Source organism: Lytechinus pictus, chromosome 3 (assembly GCF_037042905.1).
Source record: "Lytechinus pictus isolate F3 Inbred chromosome 3, Lp3.0, whole genome shotgun sequence".
In the NCBI taxonomy this organism is placed as follows: domain Eukaryota; kingdom Metazoa; phylum Echinodermata; class Echinoidea; order Temnopleuroida; family Toxopneustidae; genus Lytechinus; species Lytechinus pictus.
The window spans coordinates 25,509,329-25,528,569 of NC_087247.1; the positions used below are offsets into that span (position 1 = coordinate 25,509,329).

At 36.3% G+C, this 19,241-nt stretch overlaps 1 protein-coding gene across 1 annotated transcript in view; it reads right to left on the minus strand.

Annotated features, from left to right (window-relative positions):
* Positions 1-11,400, minus strand: part of LOC129257559 (plexin-B1-like) — an 88,065-nt gene extending 76,665 nt beyond the window's left edge. Inside the window, exons 1-3 of the mRNA XM_064095935.1 lie at positions 11,395-11,400; positions 8,306-8,530; positions 4,364-4,492 (exon numbers count right to left, since the gene is read on the minus strand). Of these exons, the coding sequence (XP_063952005.1) occupies positions 4,364-4,492; positions 8,306-8,530; positions 11,395-11,400 (360 nt within the window). The remainder of the gene's footprint in view (positions 1-4,363; positions 4,493-8,305; positions 8,531-11,394) is intronic.
* Positions 11,401-19,241: the final 7,841 nt, after the last annotated feature.

Sequence of the window (19,241 nt, forward strand, 5' to 3'; positions counted from 1 at the left end):
AACTATGGTGAACACCATTGAGACACATTTCACATATTTGTATCGCATACAGAATCTCATCATGGAAAATCAATTTGATTGGCTCAGTGTCATTGCAGACTTTAAAATCATTTGTTTCTAGTCAATCTAATATTAATTTCATTTCCATTAAGGTGCATCTGCAAATGTCTTTATGACAGCAGCTGTCACTTATGAATACATCTACATCTATAGAACTTTGGAACATATCTTCGGACAGTATCTCTGGAACACTCATCTACAACAAATACCTCCTTTAGATATGGTGGGACAACTCAGCAACTCATTCACTGCAACATTGATACATTAATATGATAAGACAAATCTCTCCACTTTCAAGAAACATGCAATATATACAGTACTTTTTAAGTCTATAGAATTGTTTTAAGTTGCAATGACAGATTCACAATGATGAAGTCATGAGTTTGTCTGTACAATGTTTAAGAATACACTGTGCCACAAGTTTTTTTTAAGGGGTATTAAATCTTTGGAACTAGTGGGCTTGTGTGGAAACATAAAAATCAAATAAGATCAAAGAAAGTTTAAGAAAAATCAGACAAATAATGATAAAATTATGAGCGTTTGAATATTGCGATCGCTAATGCTATGGAGATCCTCCTATTGGCAATGCGACACGGATGTGTGATGCAACCAAAAAATTACTTTTTTTCTTTCCAGGGCTCTTTTTGGAGAAACTTAAAAATTTTCCAGGGCTACTTTTTCATTTTCCAGGGCTCTTTTTCCACTTTCCAGGGCTACAATTTCTACTTTCCAGGGCTACAATTTCTGGAGCTATTTCGCGGCTTTTTTGCGTTTGTGTGTGTGTGTGTGTGTATATATATACACGGTAGCTAGCATATACCAGGGAAGTATAACACTTCCCTGGTTTGACCTTCGCATTGTTTCTTCGAAGTGATTGTTTATGATTTTAGTGTTGTGATGATAGATGGATTTTGATGCTTGAACGATATCTGAGTTGATTCATGGACCTTATACAGACCTATTCAGATTAAATCATGGAGGTAGAACCTCCATGAATTAATCCAAGTTTGAATGTTTGATACTTGGTTGACGTGAGCTTTGCGTGTTTACTATTTAGTGTTATAGCCCATTTGTCAAATTAATCTAGAAAGATCTGTATTCGTGTCTAAAGACAATGTAAAAGAAAAAGAAAGTTCTGAATTTGTACAATTCTGAGGTAATTTATTTTATCATACAATATAGGTACCTGCAAATGTTATGAAGTTGAACAAATATCCTTCGTACATATTTGACTGAAAGTTATTTAAATGACACTTTTTAAAAAAGACTTAAAATTATTCATACAAAATAATGATATAAGTCATAAAGGTCATTGAATTGTTAAGCGTTCGTATGAGTTACACAGATTCATGACAAAAAGGCCTACCAGAACCAAAACTGGCAATTTCCATCATCCATCATGAATGCCTATAGCTAGCCTTGCACAGCCTCTAATTGAAATGAACTTATATCCACGTCTTTGCAAATTTTACCTGACCTAATTTCTCCACACAGTGAGAGAGGCCATGTGGCAGCCAAACCAAAACAGAATGAAAAGGGCGGCAATCTCGTACCCCCCCCCACCACCACCACAAGAATATCAGATTTCCAAACATGTGCTTCTCAAGATTGTGCAATACATGACGGAGACAAAGAAAGTTATGTAAACAAATTGCCGAGGGTTGATGTCCCTGAATTAAGGGGCTAGTCTACGTTTTCAGTCACTTAAGAAAATGGCGAACTGGCCAAAGGTGAAATACATCATTGAAAAAAAAATGAATGTTTGGATTGAAATAACGAAGATTAAATGAAATATGACTGAAAAATATCCATAGTTGAATCTCTACTTTTATTACTGACAGAACAATAACATCATTTTTTTTATTAACTTCTTGCCAATATTCCAATAAGGCAAGACTCCCATTTAAGACTAGAATGAAAGAAAAAAAATCAAAGCGTGATTTTTTTTTTAAAGGGATAGACTAGACTCTTGTTTTGAACAGAGATATAAAAATATTTAAAAACAAACAAGAGGTGATAAACACTTCATTAAAATTATAATGAAGTTCGTAGTGAATTACAACTTGTAAAAGGAGAAATTAACAAGAATAATAGGGAAATAAAGTTTGGAAGAAAAGAAGGAATGAGGAGAGACAAGCTTTGGGGGGAAGGATCAAGATGGGTGGCTGCAGCTCGACATGGGGCTAGATAAATGGGAGGGGGGGGGGAGCAATCATCTATCAAGTCGCCCAAAATCTTACACCTTCACCAAACTTCTCACACAATCCACACACAAATCCCAGTTCATGATACAACCACAAGTGTCGCTCAACACATGCGCACGTGGTCTCTACTGGCATTTTACAGTCACACACACAGAAATACACACTACACACGATGCATCCCCATACCACATGCAGTCACACTGAGCCTAAAGCACACAAGCAGAGAAACGGTCTGCTCGAAGTATATGACTCCTCGGCTCCAAATTCTACATTTATTTTATCTCAGTGCTTGGAGTCGGCGCTGGGGCCGATTTTCGTCCATGAATGAGAGAGCATGGCAAAGACTCGAGTCCCTTTATCTCAGAACCGCCGCCGCTTGGTACTCCAGAGATCAGGGTCGACTCCCCGACTCTGGCATTGAGAATCGGGTAGACTCGATTACCCGGCGCTGGCTCCCAAGCCTAGTTGATGGGGGCGATTATGAGTTTTGCAGTCGCCCTCGTGTGAATGTTTTTAGCCCTTTTCCGGGGCTCTTTTTGGACTTTCCGGGGCGAATTCGCCCGCCGCCCCCGTGTAATTTTTTGGTTGGTGTGATGTCACATGTGAATAACTTTTCCTTTGATGGACTACAAAATACCCCCCAAATGTCTCTTTGCTATTTCTTACAGTGATACAAACTCTTGATCCATAATGTATTTTCTGAAAATGTGTATTACATGCCCCCTATAAAAATAATGCATGATCTATGGAAAAATGTGATTAAAGAGGCAGTTTAAGTGAAATATATACAAAAGTAATGGGAAAGTTGTTCACGTGTGACATCACTCATCTTTGTTGCATTGCCAAAGGGAAGATCTACATTGCAATAATGATCTAAACTTCAAATGCTCATAACTTTATTATTTATTCAATTTTTCCCAAATTTTTGTTGATCTGTTTCTTTGATTTTTCTGTTTTTGCACAAGCTATCTTGTTCTACAGGTTTCATTTTCTTTTTAATTTGCAGGCAATTTTTTGTTGTCTCATATCCCAATGAGTTTGATGCTGAGCCACATGGCTGAATGAGCATAAAGGGTGCAATTCAGATCAGTCTTGGCCTGGGGAGGTTTTTAAATATTATTTTAGGGTAAAATACAGTTTCTCATTCTCAAAATACCTGATCTAAAATGCTGATCATAGACTCACAAAATTGTAACAATGATTGACATGTTTGTATTATTGCACAAAATAAAATGTGGGCTATTTTCTTATTTAAGCCTACAGGTCTACCCTCTTTCATGTGGCTAAAGTCCCCTTCCATCATCAATTCTTTTGGTGTCATAGTAATAGTGCAAGATTCTATCAACTTTAAGAGTTATTCTAACTAATACCCCTTTCATAAACCCAATTAAGCGGCTAATAGCAGCATAATTTGGTCGTAAATTTTGATGCTGCAATTATCCGCATAATAGCAGCATCGGGACAAGATTTTGAGTTTATGAACGTATTTCCAAATAATGCGGATAATTGCCATGGTGCGGTCACAAGGTCACCCTTTTCCAACACAACCGCATCGGAGGGGGCGTGTCCAGTTGTCATGACGATTATCCGCCTTTTCAGGACGGGCGCTCGTAAAAATAATGCGGATAATTTTCGGAGTTTGTGAACGCAATTTTTATTGAATTATCCGCATTACTACTAGGCGGCTAATTGGAGGATATGTTTATGAAAGGGGTATAAATGGACAAACAAATGACCTGGGCTCCGGAACACAAAGATTAGCGATTAATCGCTAATTTGAAAGAACAATTCTGATTGGTTCCTAGTCAGTCTACGGAGCAAAATGCGCATGCAACGTTGATCTTGATAGGCCATTTCATTTAGCGCATTTACCGATTAATCGCTAACCTTTGTGTTACGGAGCCCAGGTTAGATATAAATCAGTACCAGACAGTAGCAGATCCAGCTGGGTTGGGAGTAATACCATTTCAGGGGCCATATTGTTTAAGCACATTAAAAGTCGGCCCCTAAAAAATATTGTCTAATCCTGCTGGATACGCATCTGAGATATGAAAATAAATCAAGTTTGATAATCAATATTTAATTGAAATGGAACATACCTCTCTTTTTGTCAGAATATATAGCTCCTCACTCTCATTGTTGATATAAGCATCTTTTAGGAGGTCACCAATAGTATCAAGTTCAACCATCTCATAACATCTTCCACTGTTATCAGACTGTATATGAATCTAAAATTATCACAAAGAGAACAGATGCAATTGCTATTAAAAAAACAAAAACAAGTACTTTGCCAACAATTACATTTTTTTGTTGACGAATCACTGATTCATTGTACCTAAACATCAAATTGCTGTAACTTCATTATCTTTCATCAAACTTTGATGTGCTTTTCGTATATGCTTTTCACACTGCATTTCCTTAACCCCAGACTATCCTTGACCCCGTACTATCATTTTTTTTGTTTCACACTGTCTTTCTCAACCCCATACTATTTGCATAGCCGGGGTAAATGCTTTAACCTCGGACTATCACACAGCTGATGATTTTGCCACACAGAGCATGACAAATGTGCAATTTTGACTTCTGTGATTGGCTAATTCTTAGGCCCACTTTTCCTTAGCCCTGTTTTGTTTCACACTGCATCTCTTAGCACCACAATAAGCCAGCTAACCCTGCTTTTTTGTAGGGCCAGATAGTACCGTACTATTTACTGTGCTATCCCACCTTGTTAAGCCAAGGTTAACGCCTTAACCCCGGACTATCGCACACCTCATGAATATTGATAGAGCACGAATAACGTGCAATTCGACTTGTCTTGTCTTGGAAATACTGCACTTGAACGCCTCAAAGAGGTTATAGACGTGCAGGCCATTCATGCGATCGCTGCCGCTATATACTTCTTTTAGTTAGCATGTTTTTGCTCAGCTGTTTCTTAAATGCAGCTAGATCAGCTGCATTTTTAGTAGTGGGAGAAAGTGAATTCCACTCTACAATTGTACGAGGGTAGAGGGAATATTTGTAGCAATCCTTATTTGCTCTGATTATATTGAAGTGTAAGTCACGAGACTGTCTGGTTATTCTGTTTGTTGGCCTGGAGGATGCTTTGGAAGTGATTTGATTTATATTACATAATAATAATAATAATGAAACGTTTTTGTATAGCGCAAAATACATAAGCAAAGTTGCATGTCTCTAAGCGCTGGGAGTGGCGATGGAGGGGAGAGCACTGGGTTCTTAGATTAATTGTTTACAAAATGGTGAATAAATGTGTTTTCAAGCTATTTCTAAACTTTTCGTATGGTTGTATATTTCTAAGATATTCTGGCAGACTATTCCATAAAGTAGCAGCTGCATGTGAAAATGAGCTTTCCCCGTATGACTTTGTCACAGTATGTGGGACCTGTACTAATGACTTTTTATTTGAACGTAGCATTCTGTCAGGTTTATATGGTGTTTACAATTCAAAGAGATACAATGGAGCAAACTGATGGAAACATTGGTAGGCAAATAGAAGTACTTTGTAGTGTATGCGGGATTGGATAGGTAGCCAATGTAATTTTTTTAAGACTGGGGAAATTGGTTCATGTTTCTTTGTTCGTATTACGAGTCGCGCTGCTGAATTTTGAACGAGCTGTAATCTTTGAATTTGACGAGACGGAAGACCAAAAAGCAAGCTATTACAAAAATCAAAATGGCACATAACAAAAGCATGAATTAGGCGCTCAGTAGTTGTCTTATTAAAAAAGGTGCGAATTTTGCCTATTTTATGCAGTCCATAAGATGCTGACCGACATTTTTGTTAAACAAAATGTTCAAAGGTGAATTTATCATCAAAAGTAACCCCTAAGTTTTTACATGTTTTGGTTGTGTGAACAAGAGTGCCATCGAGATCTAGTGTCAGTTTTGGGTTACTTACTCTATAGCGAGAAGAAACATGAAGAAATTCAGTCTTGATATTGTTGAGTTTCAAACCATTTAGTTGAGACCACTCTTTGACTGATCGTACACAATTTGATATTTTTGTAGTAATGTCTTCATCATTATTTCTCTTAGATGTAATATACAGTTGTGTATCGTCTGCATAGAACATTTTTTGAACCCCATGTGTATCAATTATATCCTCTAGAGGAGAAGTATAGAGAGTGAATAAAACTGAGCCGAGTACGGACCCTTGAAGCACCCCTTGAGAAATATGTGTCTGGATGACCGCTCGTTTCCAATCACTACAGTGTGAGTGCGTTGGGATAAGTAAGACTCTATCCAGGTATGTGCTAGACCATCAATTCTGAAGCGCATTCTTAAGCGTCGTAACAAAATGTCATGTTTAATTGTATCAAACGCGCAGGAAAAATCCAGCAGCACAAGAACGACTTCGTCTCCTCTATCAAGAGATAAAAATATGTCATTTGTTACTCGCACAAGAGCCGTTTCAACGCTATGGTACGAGCGGTAACCAGATTGTGACTTTGCATACAAACTGAAGGTACTTAAGTATTGTTGAAGTTGAAATACAGCTATTCTTTCTAGCAGTTTACTAAAAAACATAAGATTTGCTATTGGGCGATAACTTTTCAGATCGTTTACATCAGAGACTGAGCGTTTTAATCGAGGCAAGATATTTGCACTCTTAAATATTTCTGGAAAAGAGTCTGTCGTTAATGAATCATTAATAACTTGTGTCATAAAAGGTAATAATTCGTTAAGGAACTTCTTCATAAAAGAAGTTGGAACTGGGTCTAATTCACATGTAGTTGAAGAAGAAGTTTTGATGAACTTTGCAACCTCATCCTTAGTCACAGGTCTGAAGTGACTGAAAGATGAGGTTGCAAGCTTCTCAGGGAATTTGAGACTGTTGTTAACAGTGGATGACAGCAGCTCATCAGTGATTAGCTCAACTTTCTCTGCAAAATATTTCAAAAAGCGTTCTGGCAAAGATATTTCAAAACTATCATTATTTGGAAGGATATTTGATGATTTTGGTCATAAGAGGTGTTCAACTTTCCTGAAAAGTTCCCGCAAGGAACAATCTTTGAGCTGATTTCGGTGATATCTTTGCTTGGCTAAAGTGAGTTGGTGATACATGGAGTTATATTGTGTATTTCTTTGAACAAAAATATAAGTCAGCTACTTGTTCTCCTGTCTTGGAGAGTATCCCATTATAGAATACTCATCATTTCGGTAACACTACTTATGCGTTGATACTTGTTAGATACAAATCGTGCTGCTCTTCTTTGAGTTTTTTCTGGTGGGGATCCCACACGGAACAACAATATTCCAGCCTAGGCCGCACAAGAGTTTTGTAGGTGATATCTTTAGTTTGAGTTGAACAATTCTACAGATTACGTTTCAACAATCCAAGTATACTGTTTGCTTTGTTTACGGTTGTATTAATATCATTAGTCCAAGAGAAATTATATGAACACCTAGATAAGGATAGCTGTCAATGATGCCCAGTTCAGAGTTCCCAAGATGGTATTTATAGGGAGTGATTTTCTTCTTGTGTGTAACATATGCATAATAAAACACTTTGATGTGTTAAATTGCATTTACCAGATATTTTGCCATTCACAGACTTTGGTGATTGGGTAATGCTTAGCCCCACTTTTCCTCAGCCCACTTTCATTTCACACTGCATCTCTTAGCACCGCAATTGTGGTTCTAGCACCACAATGAGCCGGCCAACCCTGCTTTTTTGCAGGGCTAGATAGTACTGTACTATTTACCGTGCTCGCCCACTTTGATAAAATGTAGTGTGAAAACGAAGTGGGCTAGGCTTAACCCCGGAAAATCGGTGGGGCTAAGAATGTGTACTGATGGGTCATCCACCACCAACAAGCTAATTTGCAAGATCAACAAATATAAGGTGCAGCCAAATTCACTTGACAGGCAGTTAATACAGAGAATACCACAAGCAACTTTAATTAATCATTTTTTATTTCCTCAAGTCATTTGCATACACCAGGTACAGGTCTTACTGTTATATAGCCAAAAAAAAAAGAGCAAAAAAAAAAAAACAGCAACAACAAAATAAGACATATTACCTTGTTGAGAGTAGCAGTTGATGGTGCTGATGAAGTGATTACCAAGGCAACAGTGATGTCTTCTTTATTAATGATGACAAGAGATGAATATTGTCCAGGAAGATTAACATCTAGAATAATTCCATTGAGGGCACTTCTGGCCTCTGCATATCTATACAGTGTTGGACCATTGACCTCTACAGATGTACACTGATAGTCCTTAACACCATTTCTATTTTCATCAACCTGGTGACAAAAGATTTGATTTGATTAATTTTTTTCTTCTGCATTCATAACATTGGTATACAATACAATTTTCATTACGTAACAGACATAATATATCGGTAATTGATTTTGGTACTAATCGTAAAGCAAAAAAAAACAAAATAATAAAGTCATTCTAAACAAATATGATCTACTACCAACAAAGAAAATTCAACATTTACAGTTTGCAGGAGAAGGATTGTCATTATAAGCAGATTGCTTGAAAAATGACAACCCCGGAATAAAACTCATTAAATTAATACATACATTTATAAAGCAGAATGAAAATGTTATTTTGTTCATAATTTTATAATGATGAAGATGAATGAGGATGATGATGATAATAATGAAAATGAAGGCAATGATGGAGATGGAGTTGATGATGATGATGATAATGATGATGGTCATGGGAGAGTGGTGATGATTAAATCACTGGAAAAGTGATTTAATGATTAACTGAAATACTGACACAGAAAATTTACTTTAAATATTCTGATGGATTTAACATTTGCCTTGAATGAGTAAAGAGATGAACATTTTTTGAGAGACTCTGGTAGAGAGTTCCATAAATCGGGACCCTAGTGTCTTATGGATCTCTGTGCAATGAGCAATTTGGGGTTGATTAAGTGAAAATTTGAAGAGTTCCGTGTAGGGTATGAATGAATAGATGTGTTCCTTGCATAAACAATTGTGCAATGAAGATGGAAGCATGTTATTTATGTACTTGAACATCAGCAGTAAACTTTGAAGTGAATTTATGTCAAATACTGTTAGAGTCTTTAGTTTATTGAGTAATTGGTTTGTGTGTGCTAAATACTGTGACTCAGTACAAAGTCGAATAGATTTTTTCTGTAATAAATATATTGTATTAATTTCAGTTTTTGCACAGGTTGCCTGAACTATATTGCAGTACGATATATAGGGTAAAATTAATGTAATTGCATAATTTGTAATTTTATCGTATGTACTAAAGCCTGGTCTGTTGAATGTCCTTTCCTGAATCCACATTGGTTTGAATTTAGAAAATGAAAAGCATCTAGGAACGTGTAAAGTCTGCTGTAAATAATTTTTTTCTAATATTTTGGATATGCTGGGAAGAATAGATATTGGCCTGTAATTAGTTATTTCATGTGGATTGTCTTTTTAAAAACAGGATTTACCTTAGCAATTTTTAGGGAATCAGGACATTGGCCGGTGCTGATCAATAGATTGAAATGTGACTCAAAGGAGATGCAATATAATGTATGATGTGTTTAAGAAGGAAAGTGCTTATTCTATCATGCCCTTGAGATTTGCTAGATTTGAGATGTTTAGTTATTTCAATTATTTCCTGAAAATTTGTGGGTTTAAAGAATAACGAAGAATCTATGGGTGTGGGAATAAACTTTGCATAATTTTGATTAGGTCTGTAAAGTTGGTTTGCCAATGAGGGTCCTATGTTAACAAAAATGAATTAAAGGTATCAGCAACATCTTCCGAATTTATTGCAACATCATGAACCATGAAATTATCTTTAGGTAATGTTATTTATTTTTTTCCTAAATTATTTATAACCTCTCATGTGGCTTTCATATTTGATTTAACTCTAATGAGTTTCTCGGAATAAAAAGATTTGCAAGCAGCTCAAATTATATTTGTTATTCTATTTCTATAAGTTTTATATTTATTTTTGTTTTCAATAGAAGGGTTCTTTAGGAATGCTTTGTATAGCTTATTTCGGGCATTTATGGATCATAGAATCATATTCGTAATCCATGGCATTTTAGCTTTCCTTTTTTTGACTGGTGATGACTGTAGTTTTTTGTTCAAATTTATGTATGCTGTATTTGAATTAGACTCAAAATGTCCAACTATTCTTCACTTGTAAGATCACTTTTTAATGATTCAATATTATTAGGTGATTTTTTTTCTATATTCGGTGTATTATCTTTTACAATATCGTTTTCGCATAATAGAAAGACCGGTAACTGATCAGATATGTCAGATACTATTAATCCACTGGTAGTATTTCTGTTTAATATGTTTGAAAAAATGTTGCCAATAAGTGTTGAGGAATGAATGTCGATTCTGGTCAGTTTATCTATATGGGGATAATATCCAAATGAATGCATAGTGTGTAGGAATATATCATGTTCATTAGTTTGAGATAATAGGTCAATATTGAAATCACCCATTAAAATTGTTTTTTTTCTCTTTTTTGTGATAGTATGGAGACATGTTTCAAGGTCTTCACATAATAGATTTATTTTACCATGAGGGGGTCTATAACCCAATAATTGCATTTTTTCCTTTAGGATTCATGATTTCTAAGAATAAAGATTCACTTTGTTTTAATGATATTTCTTTTCTTATTTTGGTCTGCAAATGATCACTGATGTAAAATACTAAGCCTCCTCCTCTTTGTTCTTCACGATCTCGCCTGATAAGATTATAGTTTTGAAAATTGAATTTGAAATTGAAAATGTTTGGTGAAGTATTGTGAAGCCAGGTTTCTGTGACACCAATAATAGAAAATTTGAAATTATTTAGGGTAAGAAGTAATGACTTAATTGATTCAAAATTTTTGTTCAAACTTCGAGAATTTATGTGAAGTAAACTGAAATAGAGTTTTGAGTAATAGTTATTATCAGATGATGTATTGTTTGTATTGAAAATAGAAAAAAATATCCATGTCACTTTTAGAGAGTAAATTGTGATATTACCAATAATTTAAGATTATAAATACAATTGATTTGTATATAAATTTTCTATATCAAATTTGTATGACGTTGGTCATTGGTGGTAAATGTGATGAGATGAACAGAGAGTGAAATTTTGAACAAGTGGAATGCCTCTGGCGGTCTCACCTGCATCACACGATTCAATATAGCAGCAGTGCTGACTTTGAAAACTACTCTAAAATAATTATTCACAAAATACACCATTCATTTATAATGATACAAAACTACGTTCATTGACATTTGACCTTGATCATGTGACCTAAAACTTGTCAGTGATACTTGATTACCCCTATATCCACATTTTATACACTATATCTATAAACTTTGAAAGGTCATGTGACCTGAAACTCGCACAAGACGTTCAGTGATACTTGGTTACTCTTATGTCCAGGTTTGATGACTCAGATCCATAAACTATCAAAGTTATGATGGTAATTCAACAGATACTCCCCACATGGCCAAAGTTCATTGACCTTTGACGTTGGTCATATGACCTCAAATTTGCACAGGATGTTCAGTGATACTTGATTACTCTTATGTCCAAGTTTCAGGAATCAGATCCATTAACTTTCGAAGTTATGATGGTAATTCAACAGATACCCCCATTATGGCCAAAGTTCATTGACCTTTGACGTTGGTCATATGACCTCAAATTTGCACAGGATGTTCAGTGATACTTGATTACTCTTATGTCCAAGTTTCAGGAATCAGATCCATTAACTTTCGAAGTTATGATGGTAATTCAACAGATACCCCCATTATGGCCAAAGTTCATTGACCTTTGACGTTGGTCATATGACCTCAAATTTGCACAGGATGTTCAGTGATACTTGATTACTCTTATGTCCAAGTTTCAGGAATCAGATCCATTAACTTTCGAAGTTATGATGGTAATTCAACAGATACCCCCATTATGGCCAAAGTTCATTGACCTTTGACGTTGGTCATATGACCTCAAATTTGCACAGGATGTTCAGTGATACTTGATTACTCTTATGTCCAAGTTTCAGGAATCAGATCCATTAACTTTCGAAGTTATGATGGTAATTCAACAGATACCCCCATTATGGCCAAAGTTCATTGACCTTTGACGTTGGTCATATGACCTCAAATTTGCACAGGATGTTCAGTGATACTTGATTACTCTTATGTCCAAGTTTCAGGAATCAGATCCATTAACTTTCGAAGTTATGATGGTAATTCAACAGATACCCCCATTATGGCCAAAGTTCATTGACCTTTGACGTTGGTCATATAACCTCAAATTTGCACAGGATGTTCAGTGATACTTGATTACTCTTATGTCCAAGTTTCAGGAATCAGATCCATTAACTTTCGAAGTTATGATGGTAATTCAACAGATACCCCCATTATGGCCAAAGTTCATTGACCTTTGACCTTAGTCATGTGACCTGAAATGCGCACAGGATGTTTAGTGAACCTTGATTACTCTTATGGCCGAGTTTTATGAACTAGACCAATAAACTTTCAAAGTTATGATGGTAATTCAACAAACACCCCCCAACTTGGCCAAAGTTCATTGACCTTACATGACCTTTGACCTTGATCATGTGACCTGAAACTCGCACAGGATGTTCAGTGATACTTGATTACTCTTATGTCCAAGTTTCAGGAATCAGATCCATTAACTTTCGAAGTTATGATGGTAATTCAACAGATACCCCCATTATGGTCAAAGTTCATTGACCTTTGACCTTAGTCATGTGACCTGAAATGCGCACAGGATGTTTAGTGAACCTTGATTACTCTTATGGCCGAGTTTTATGAACTAGACCAATTAACTTTCAAAGTTATGATAGTAATTCAACAAATACCCCCAATGTGGCCAAAGTTCATTGACCTTAAATGGCCTTTGATCTTGATCATACGACCTGAAATTGGCACAGGATGTGTAGTGGTACTTGATCACTCTTATGTCCAAGTTTCATGAATCAGATCCATAAACTTTCAAAGTTATGATGGTAATTAAACAGATACTCCCCACATGGCCAAAGTTCATTGACCTTTGACCTTAGTCATGTGACCTGAAATGCGCACAGGATGTTCAGTGATACTTGATTACTCTTATGGCCGAGTTTTATGAACTAGACCAATAAACTTTGAAAGTTATGATGGTAATTCAACAAATACCCCCAATGTGGCCAAAGTTCATTGACCTTACATGACCTTTGATCTTGATCATACGACCTGAAATTGGCACAGGATGTGTAGTGGTACTTGATCACTCTTATGTCCAAGTTTCATGAATCAGATCCATAAACTTTTAAAGTTATGATGGTAATTCAACAAATACCCCAAATTTGGCCAAAGTTCATTGACCCTAAATGACCTTTGACCTTGGTCATGTGACTCAAAACTCAGGCAGGATATTCAGCAATACTTGATTAACCTTATGTCCAAGTTTCATGAACTAGGTCCATATATTTTCTACGTTATGATGACATTTCAAAAACTTAACCCTAGGTTAAGATTTTGATGTTGATTCCCCCAACATGGTCTAAGTTCATTGACCCTAAATGACCTTTGACCTTGGTCATGTGACTCAAAACTCAGGCAGGACATTCCGTAATACTTGATTAACCTTATGTTTAAGTTTCATGAACTAAGTCTATATAATTTCTAAGTTATGCTGTCGCCGCTGCCGCCGTCGGAAAAGCGGCGCCTATAGTCTCACTCTGCTTCGCAGGTGAGACAAAATCTAATAAAGGATGAACATGGAGTAGATGTTGGTGTAGAAGGTGATATTGATGGTGGTGATGATGATGATAATGAGGTTGACGATGATGATGTTGACAGTACCGGTGTTGATTCATCAGAGATGAAGTATGAAATTTCACAACGGAATTTCAAAGAACACTCAAAATATTGAGTATCTCAACCATGATTTTCATGTAACTAAACTAATGGAACCCTTTAAACACAAGGTAACCAGTGGCGTAACTACGGGGGGGGGGGGGGCATGGGGCATGGGGGGCACGTGCCCCCCCCCCCCAATCGGCTGACAAAAAAAAAAAAAAAAACTGGGAAAAGGAGAAAAAGAGGGAGAAAAGAAGAGAAACGTAGTAGGAAAGAAGACATTATTATTTATTATAATGTTATATTATATTATAATTATGTTATGTTACATTACATAACAGACATTTTCATCATAACTTTATGAAACATAATTTGCTCAGGGCCTATGTCTTCATTGTTCCTGGTGCTCGCATTGTCTGCTTTAACGAGATATATAATCCTGTTGTACTAACCTCCCGTTTTCAAGTCAATATACACCAAATATATTTCCTCGCACTTCGAGTTATTGTTTTATGTGGTGACATATGCTTCTTTTTCATGAGTGATTGCCCCATGTTAAGGTCTTAATAAAAAAACATTTCCTGTCCGTGATTACGTTCGCATTAGTGGATTGGTGAGATATGTCTGCCCTCCATGAATTCCTAAAATCAGTCCTTTAAATGTCCCTTTTTCTCATCTGAATATCAAACATTTTCGGCTCGTGCTCGCATCAATTGGTTAGTGAAATACGTATGGTCTGAATTCCTACAAGCAAGCCTTAGAATGCCCCGTCTTCTGGTCTGAATTATCTAAATTTTCAGCTCGCGCTTTGCGCTCGCAATATTTGATTAGTGAGATGCGTATGATAATCATGATTACAATGACTACAAAAAAGTGCTTCATGTGTTTAGATGTTATTCTAACAAACCTCAACAAGCGCTTGGCATTCGCATTAGATGACTATTTTGAGATATGTGTACTCTTAATGGATTCCTAAAATATAGTCCTTAAAATCTCCCTGTTTGGGGTCAATATACAAAATTTTCAGCTCGCGCTTCGCGCTCGCATTGATTAGCGAGACAGATATACGTATTATGATTACAAAAATTTGATTATAATGTCCCTTATTAGATCTGAATATCAAAGATTTTCAGCTCGCGCTTTGCGCTCGCATTATTTGGCTAGTGAGATACCTACATCCGTTCAATGGCATTGTCCTTAAAATAAAAAATCAGTGTCTCTATTAGGTCAGTATACCTGGCAACTGAGCGCGCTTCGCGCGCTCACTAATATGCTTTTCACTGTACTTTTTTTCCTTAACCCCGGGAAATTGGTGGGGCTAAGGGGGGGGGGGCCTTAGCCCCACCAATTTCCCGGGGTTAAGCTTAGCCCACTTCGTTTTCACACTACGTTTTAGCAAAGTGGGCTAGCACGGTAAATAGTACGGTACTATCTGGCCCTGCAAAAAAGCAGGGTTAGCCGGCTTATTGTGGTGCTAGCACCACAATTGCGGTGCTAAGAGATGCGAAACTGGGCTAAGGAAAACTGGGGCTAAGCAATAGCCAATCACAGAAGTCGAAATTGCACGTTAATCACGCTCTGTATGGTAAAATAATCAATATTCATGAGCTGTGGGATAGTCCGGGGTCAAGGCGTTAACCCCGGCTAAGCAGATAGTATGGGGTTAAGAAAGACAGTGTGAATCCAAAAAAAGATAGTATGGGGTTAAGGATAGTCCGGGGTTAAGGATAGTATGGGGTTAAGGAAATGCAATGTGAGAAGCATACTAGTGACTCAAAATTTTTGCTGGTGCCCCCCCCCAATGCTGTGACCCACGGTACGCCACTGAAGGTAACAATGCCAAAATACCAAATATCGATAAAAATAAAGACCACATAAATCTCTACATTAATTTAATTGGTCATCGTTATCATGATCCGTCCCAAGAGGTCAAAATCAATTTGAAAATAAAAAATAATCATTTTAATTTGAATATATCTTTATATATTCAGAACTAGATGTCGAAATATTTTATCTCAAGAAAATAAACTTCAGTCTTAAATTGTCTCGATCGATCTCTTATATTAGTATTCAAAAGAAAAAATCAATCATGAAAAACCAGAATATGAATAGCCATATGTTTCCAATTTGGTACATGTCCTCGTTATTTGAACGGTACGTGAAAAGGGTGACAAACTATTACATAATGACTTGTACAACTAAAAGGGCACTGTACGGGGCAAAAGGGCATGTACGGGGTAAGTTGGAACACTGCATGGTCAAATAAGAATTATACTAAAACTACTTACAACTGTTATATTACATGGTTTTAGCCTATTTACTTTATTTTTTTCAAGTTCAGAATATTAAAGACCTGTGTGTATTCTGATTTGTTGAACTTTATGTTTTCTATTATACAGCCACTCATGCAATCCAACTGTGTAGTAGAATTCCGCATATTTGTGCGCATTTGATTTTACATGCAATTATTAGTGTATCAGCAATTTCATATGTACTTCTACATCAAATTTACATGACAAAAATTAATTGTTTTTATTTTTAAATCAATTAATTATGCAAATAGGCAAATGAAATTTTCCCTGAATTATTTTTGTATGTTTTTGCCTTTAACTCTATTTATTTAGCCAGTAGAATGCTAAATTTTTGGTGAGAGTATAAATTTTTAAATTTATAACAAATATCTATGAAAAAATTGCAAAAAATATGATTTCTTATGTATTTTTGTATTTTAAATTTGTATTTCTTTGTTTTTTCAAACCTTTGTTTTTTATTTTTTCTCATGAACTTTGTCAGGGACCCTTTGGCAATCATAAACAGCATAAAATAAATCCATTTGAACCAACAAAAGTAAAACTAATCATACATTTATGATTTTTGGATGAAACGCAATTTGCATTTTTCAGCAATTTTGGGCCCGACATGCACGAACAAATGTTGCATAATTTCAAAACCGTGCACCTGGGCATCGCAAATTTGGTCTCAAATTATGCGCAAGACTCGAAAGTAAAAAGTCAGCAAGCGGAGCGGTCAAAAAATTTTGTGCGAGAGCATAGTGACAAAATTTGTAGAGGGGGGCTCAAATTGACCCCCCTCCCCAGTTTGATAAGGGTTAATGCATTACTGTAGGGGCCTACAATAGGCCTTAAAGGAGAATGAAACCCTTGAAACCAGCTGAATCCATATAAAAGAGAAAAATCAAAGAAACATATTGTTGAAAGTTTGAGGAAGATTGAATGAATAATAAGAAAGTTATGAGCATTCGAATATTGAGATCACTAGTGCCATGTAGATCCTCCCAACGGCAATGCGACCAAGATCTGTGATATCACACACGTACAACTCCCTCATTACTTTAGTACTTATTTCACTTATATTCTCACTTTTATAGAGTCTATCACAAGGTGAGGTGTTCTCTTTATGAGATGACAAGTACAGAGGTTTCACAACATTATATCATTGATGAATCGTTTGTCATATGATTAGAATGAGCAAAAAGAGATGTTTTGGGGTATATTTTCAGTGTCCAAATGGGAGAGTTGTACGTGTGTGACATCACAGATCTTGGTCGCATTGCCAATGGGAGGATCTCCATAGCATTAGTGATCTCGACATTCAAATGCTCATAACTCTTTTAATGCTAGTCCTATTTTACTCAAAGTTTTGTTGATCTTATTCTTTAATTTTTCTGCTTTCACAAAAGCTAACTTGCTCCAAGAGTTTCATTCTCCTTTAAATGCACACTCAGACGTAACTGAGAAACAACAGATGTTCAAAAGAGTGTGAAATACTGTATACATTTTTTCTCATATCCAATGTTTTTATTCATAACTATGTTTGGGGTAAGTTGGAACATGTTCCAAATAACCCCTTCAATTTTGTTTGCATGCAAAACCTGTTGAGAGGGTACGTTTTCTCCACACTGTCACTGAATACTTCGATCACGAAATGAAAGAAAACCCAGAAGTTTATCTAGATTTTTGATTTTCAAATTGATGATTTTGAAGATGAAGAGAATGATGATGAAGTTTCTAGCTCTAGTGACGTGGATGGAGGTAAATTAGGGGAATTACGTCTATGATGATGAGTCGCACAATTCAACTTGCATGCCGATTCGCTACCAACTCACGCAGCTGCTAGTGCTAGCTGCACGTACTGTAGGCCTACCGCGGGCCAAAATAAATCCATGAAAATTCCAGCCTGACCAGACTCTCTTCCCTCTGTCAAGGCTCTAAAGAAGGAAAATAATAATATTACTGTACTTACAAACAAGTGAATATATGCGAATCTGAAGGCAAATCAACTCAACGAATAGCAGCAGACGATATTCACGTGGCTGGGATAAATTGTCACTCGTTCTGTTAGATATAATTTCTACCTCATTATTTTGACAAAATTACAAAACTCAGTGAATTATTTATCTATACAAAAAAATATAGTAACACCTCATACTATTTTCAAATTACGATAAAACCTTTTTTGAAGCAAAAAGTTGAGGTAAATTAGAATTAGATGTAAAAGATCATCCCCAACATGCATAGCTCGTATGTGATTGTAAACAAACCTTCACAAACACACATTGCTTGCTCGCCTTGGCTGAGACAGTAGATGCACGTGTTGCACAGCTCTCAATCGGCATTTTGGATGGTTTGTTTACAATCACATGAAGATAATTTTCATGGATTTATTTTGGCCCACGGTAGGCCTACGTGCAGCTAGCACTGGCAGCTGCATGAGTTGGTAGCGAATCGGCATGTAAGTTGAATTGTCCGACTCATCATCATAGACGTAATTCCCCTAATTTACCTCCATCCATGTCATTAGAGCTAGAAACTTCATCTTCAAAATCATCAATTTGAAAATCCAAAATCTAGATAAACTTCTGGGTTTTCTTTCATTTCGTGATCGAAGTATTCAGTGACAGTGTGGAGAAAACGTACCCTCTCAACAGGTTTTGCATGCAAGTGGAGCTTGACGTGGGAGAGCCTATCACGTCTCTCGTACACTTATACACGTCATAAAAAAAACCCAATTTCGCGGACGTAATTGAGCATGTTTGAAGCATTCAGAGAGAGAACTTTAAACTATCAATTAAGTGAGTTTTATCGGTCTCCATGATAAATGATGTACACCATCGTTTTTATTTTCCCCTTTAATTT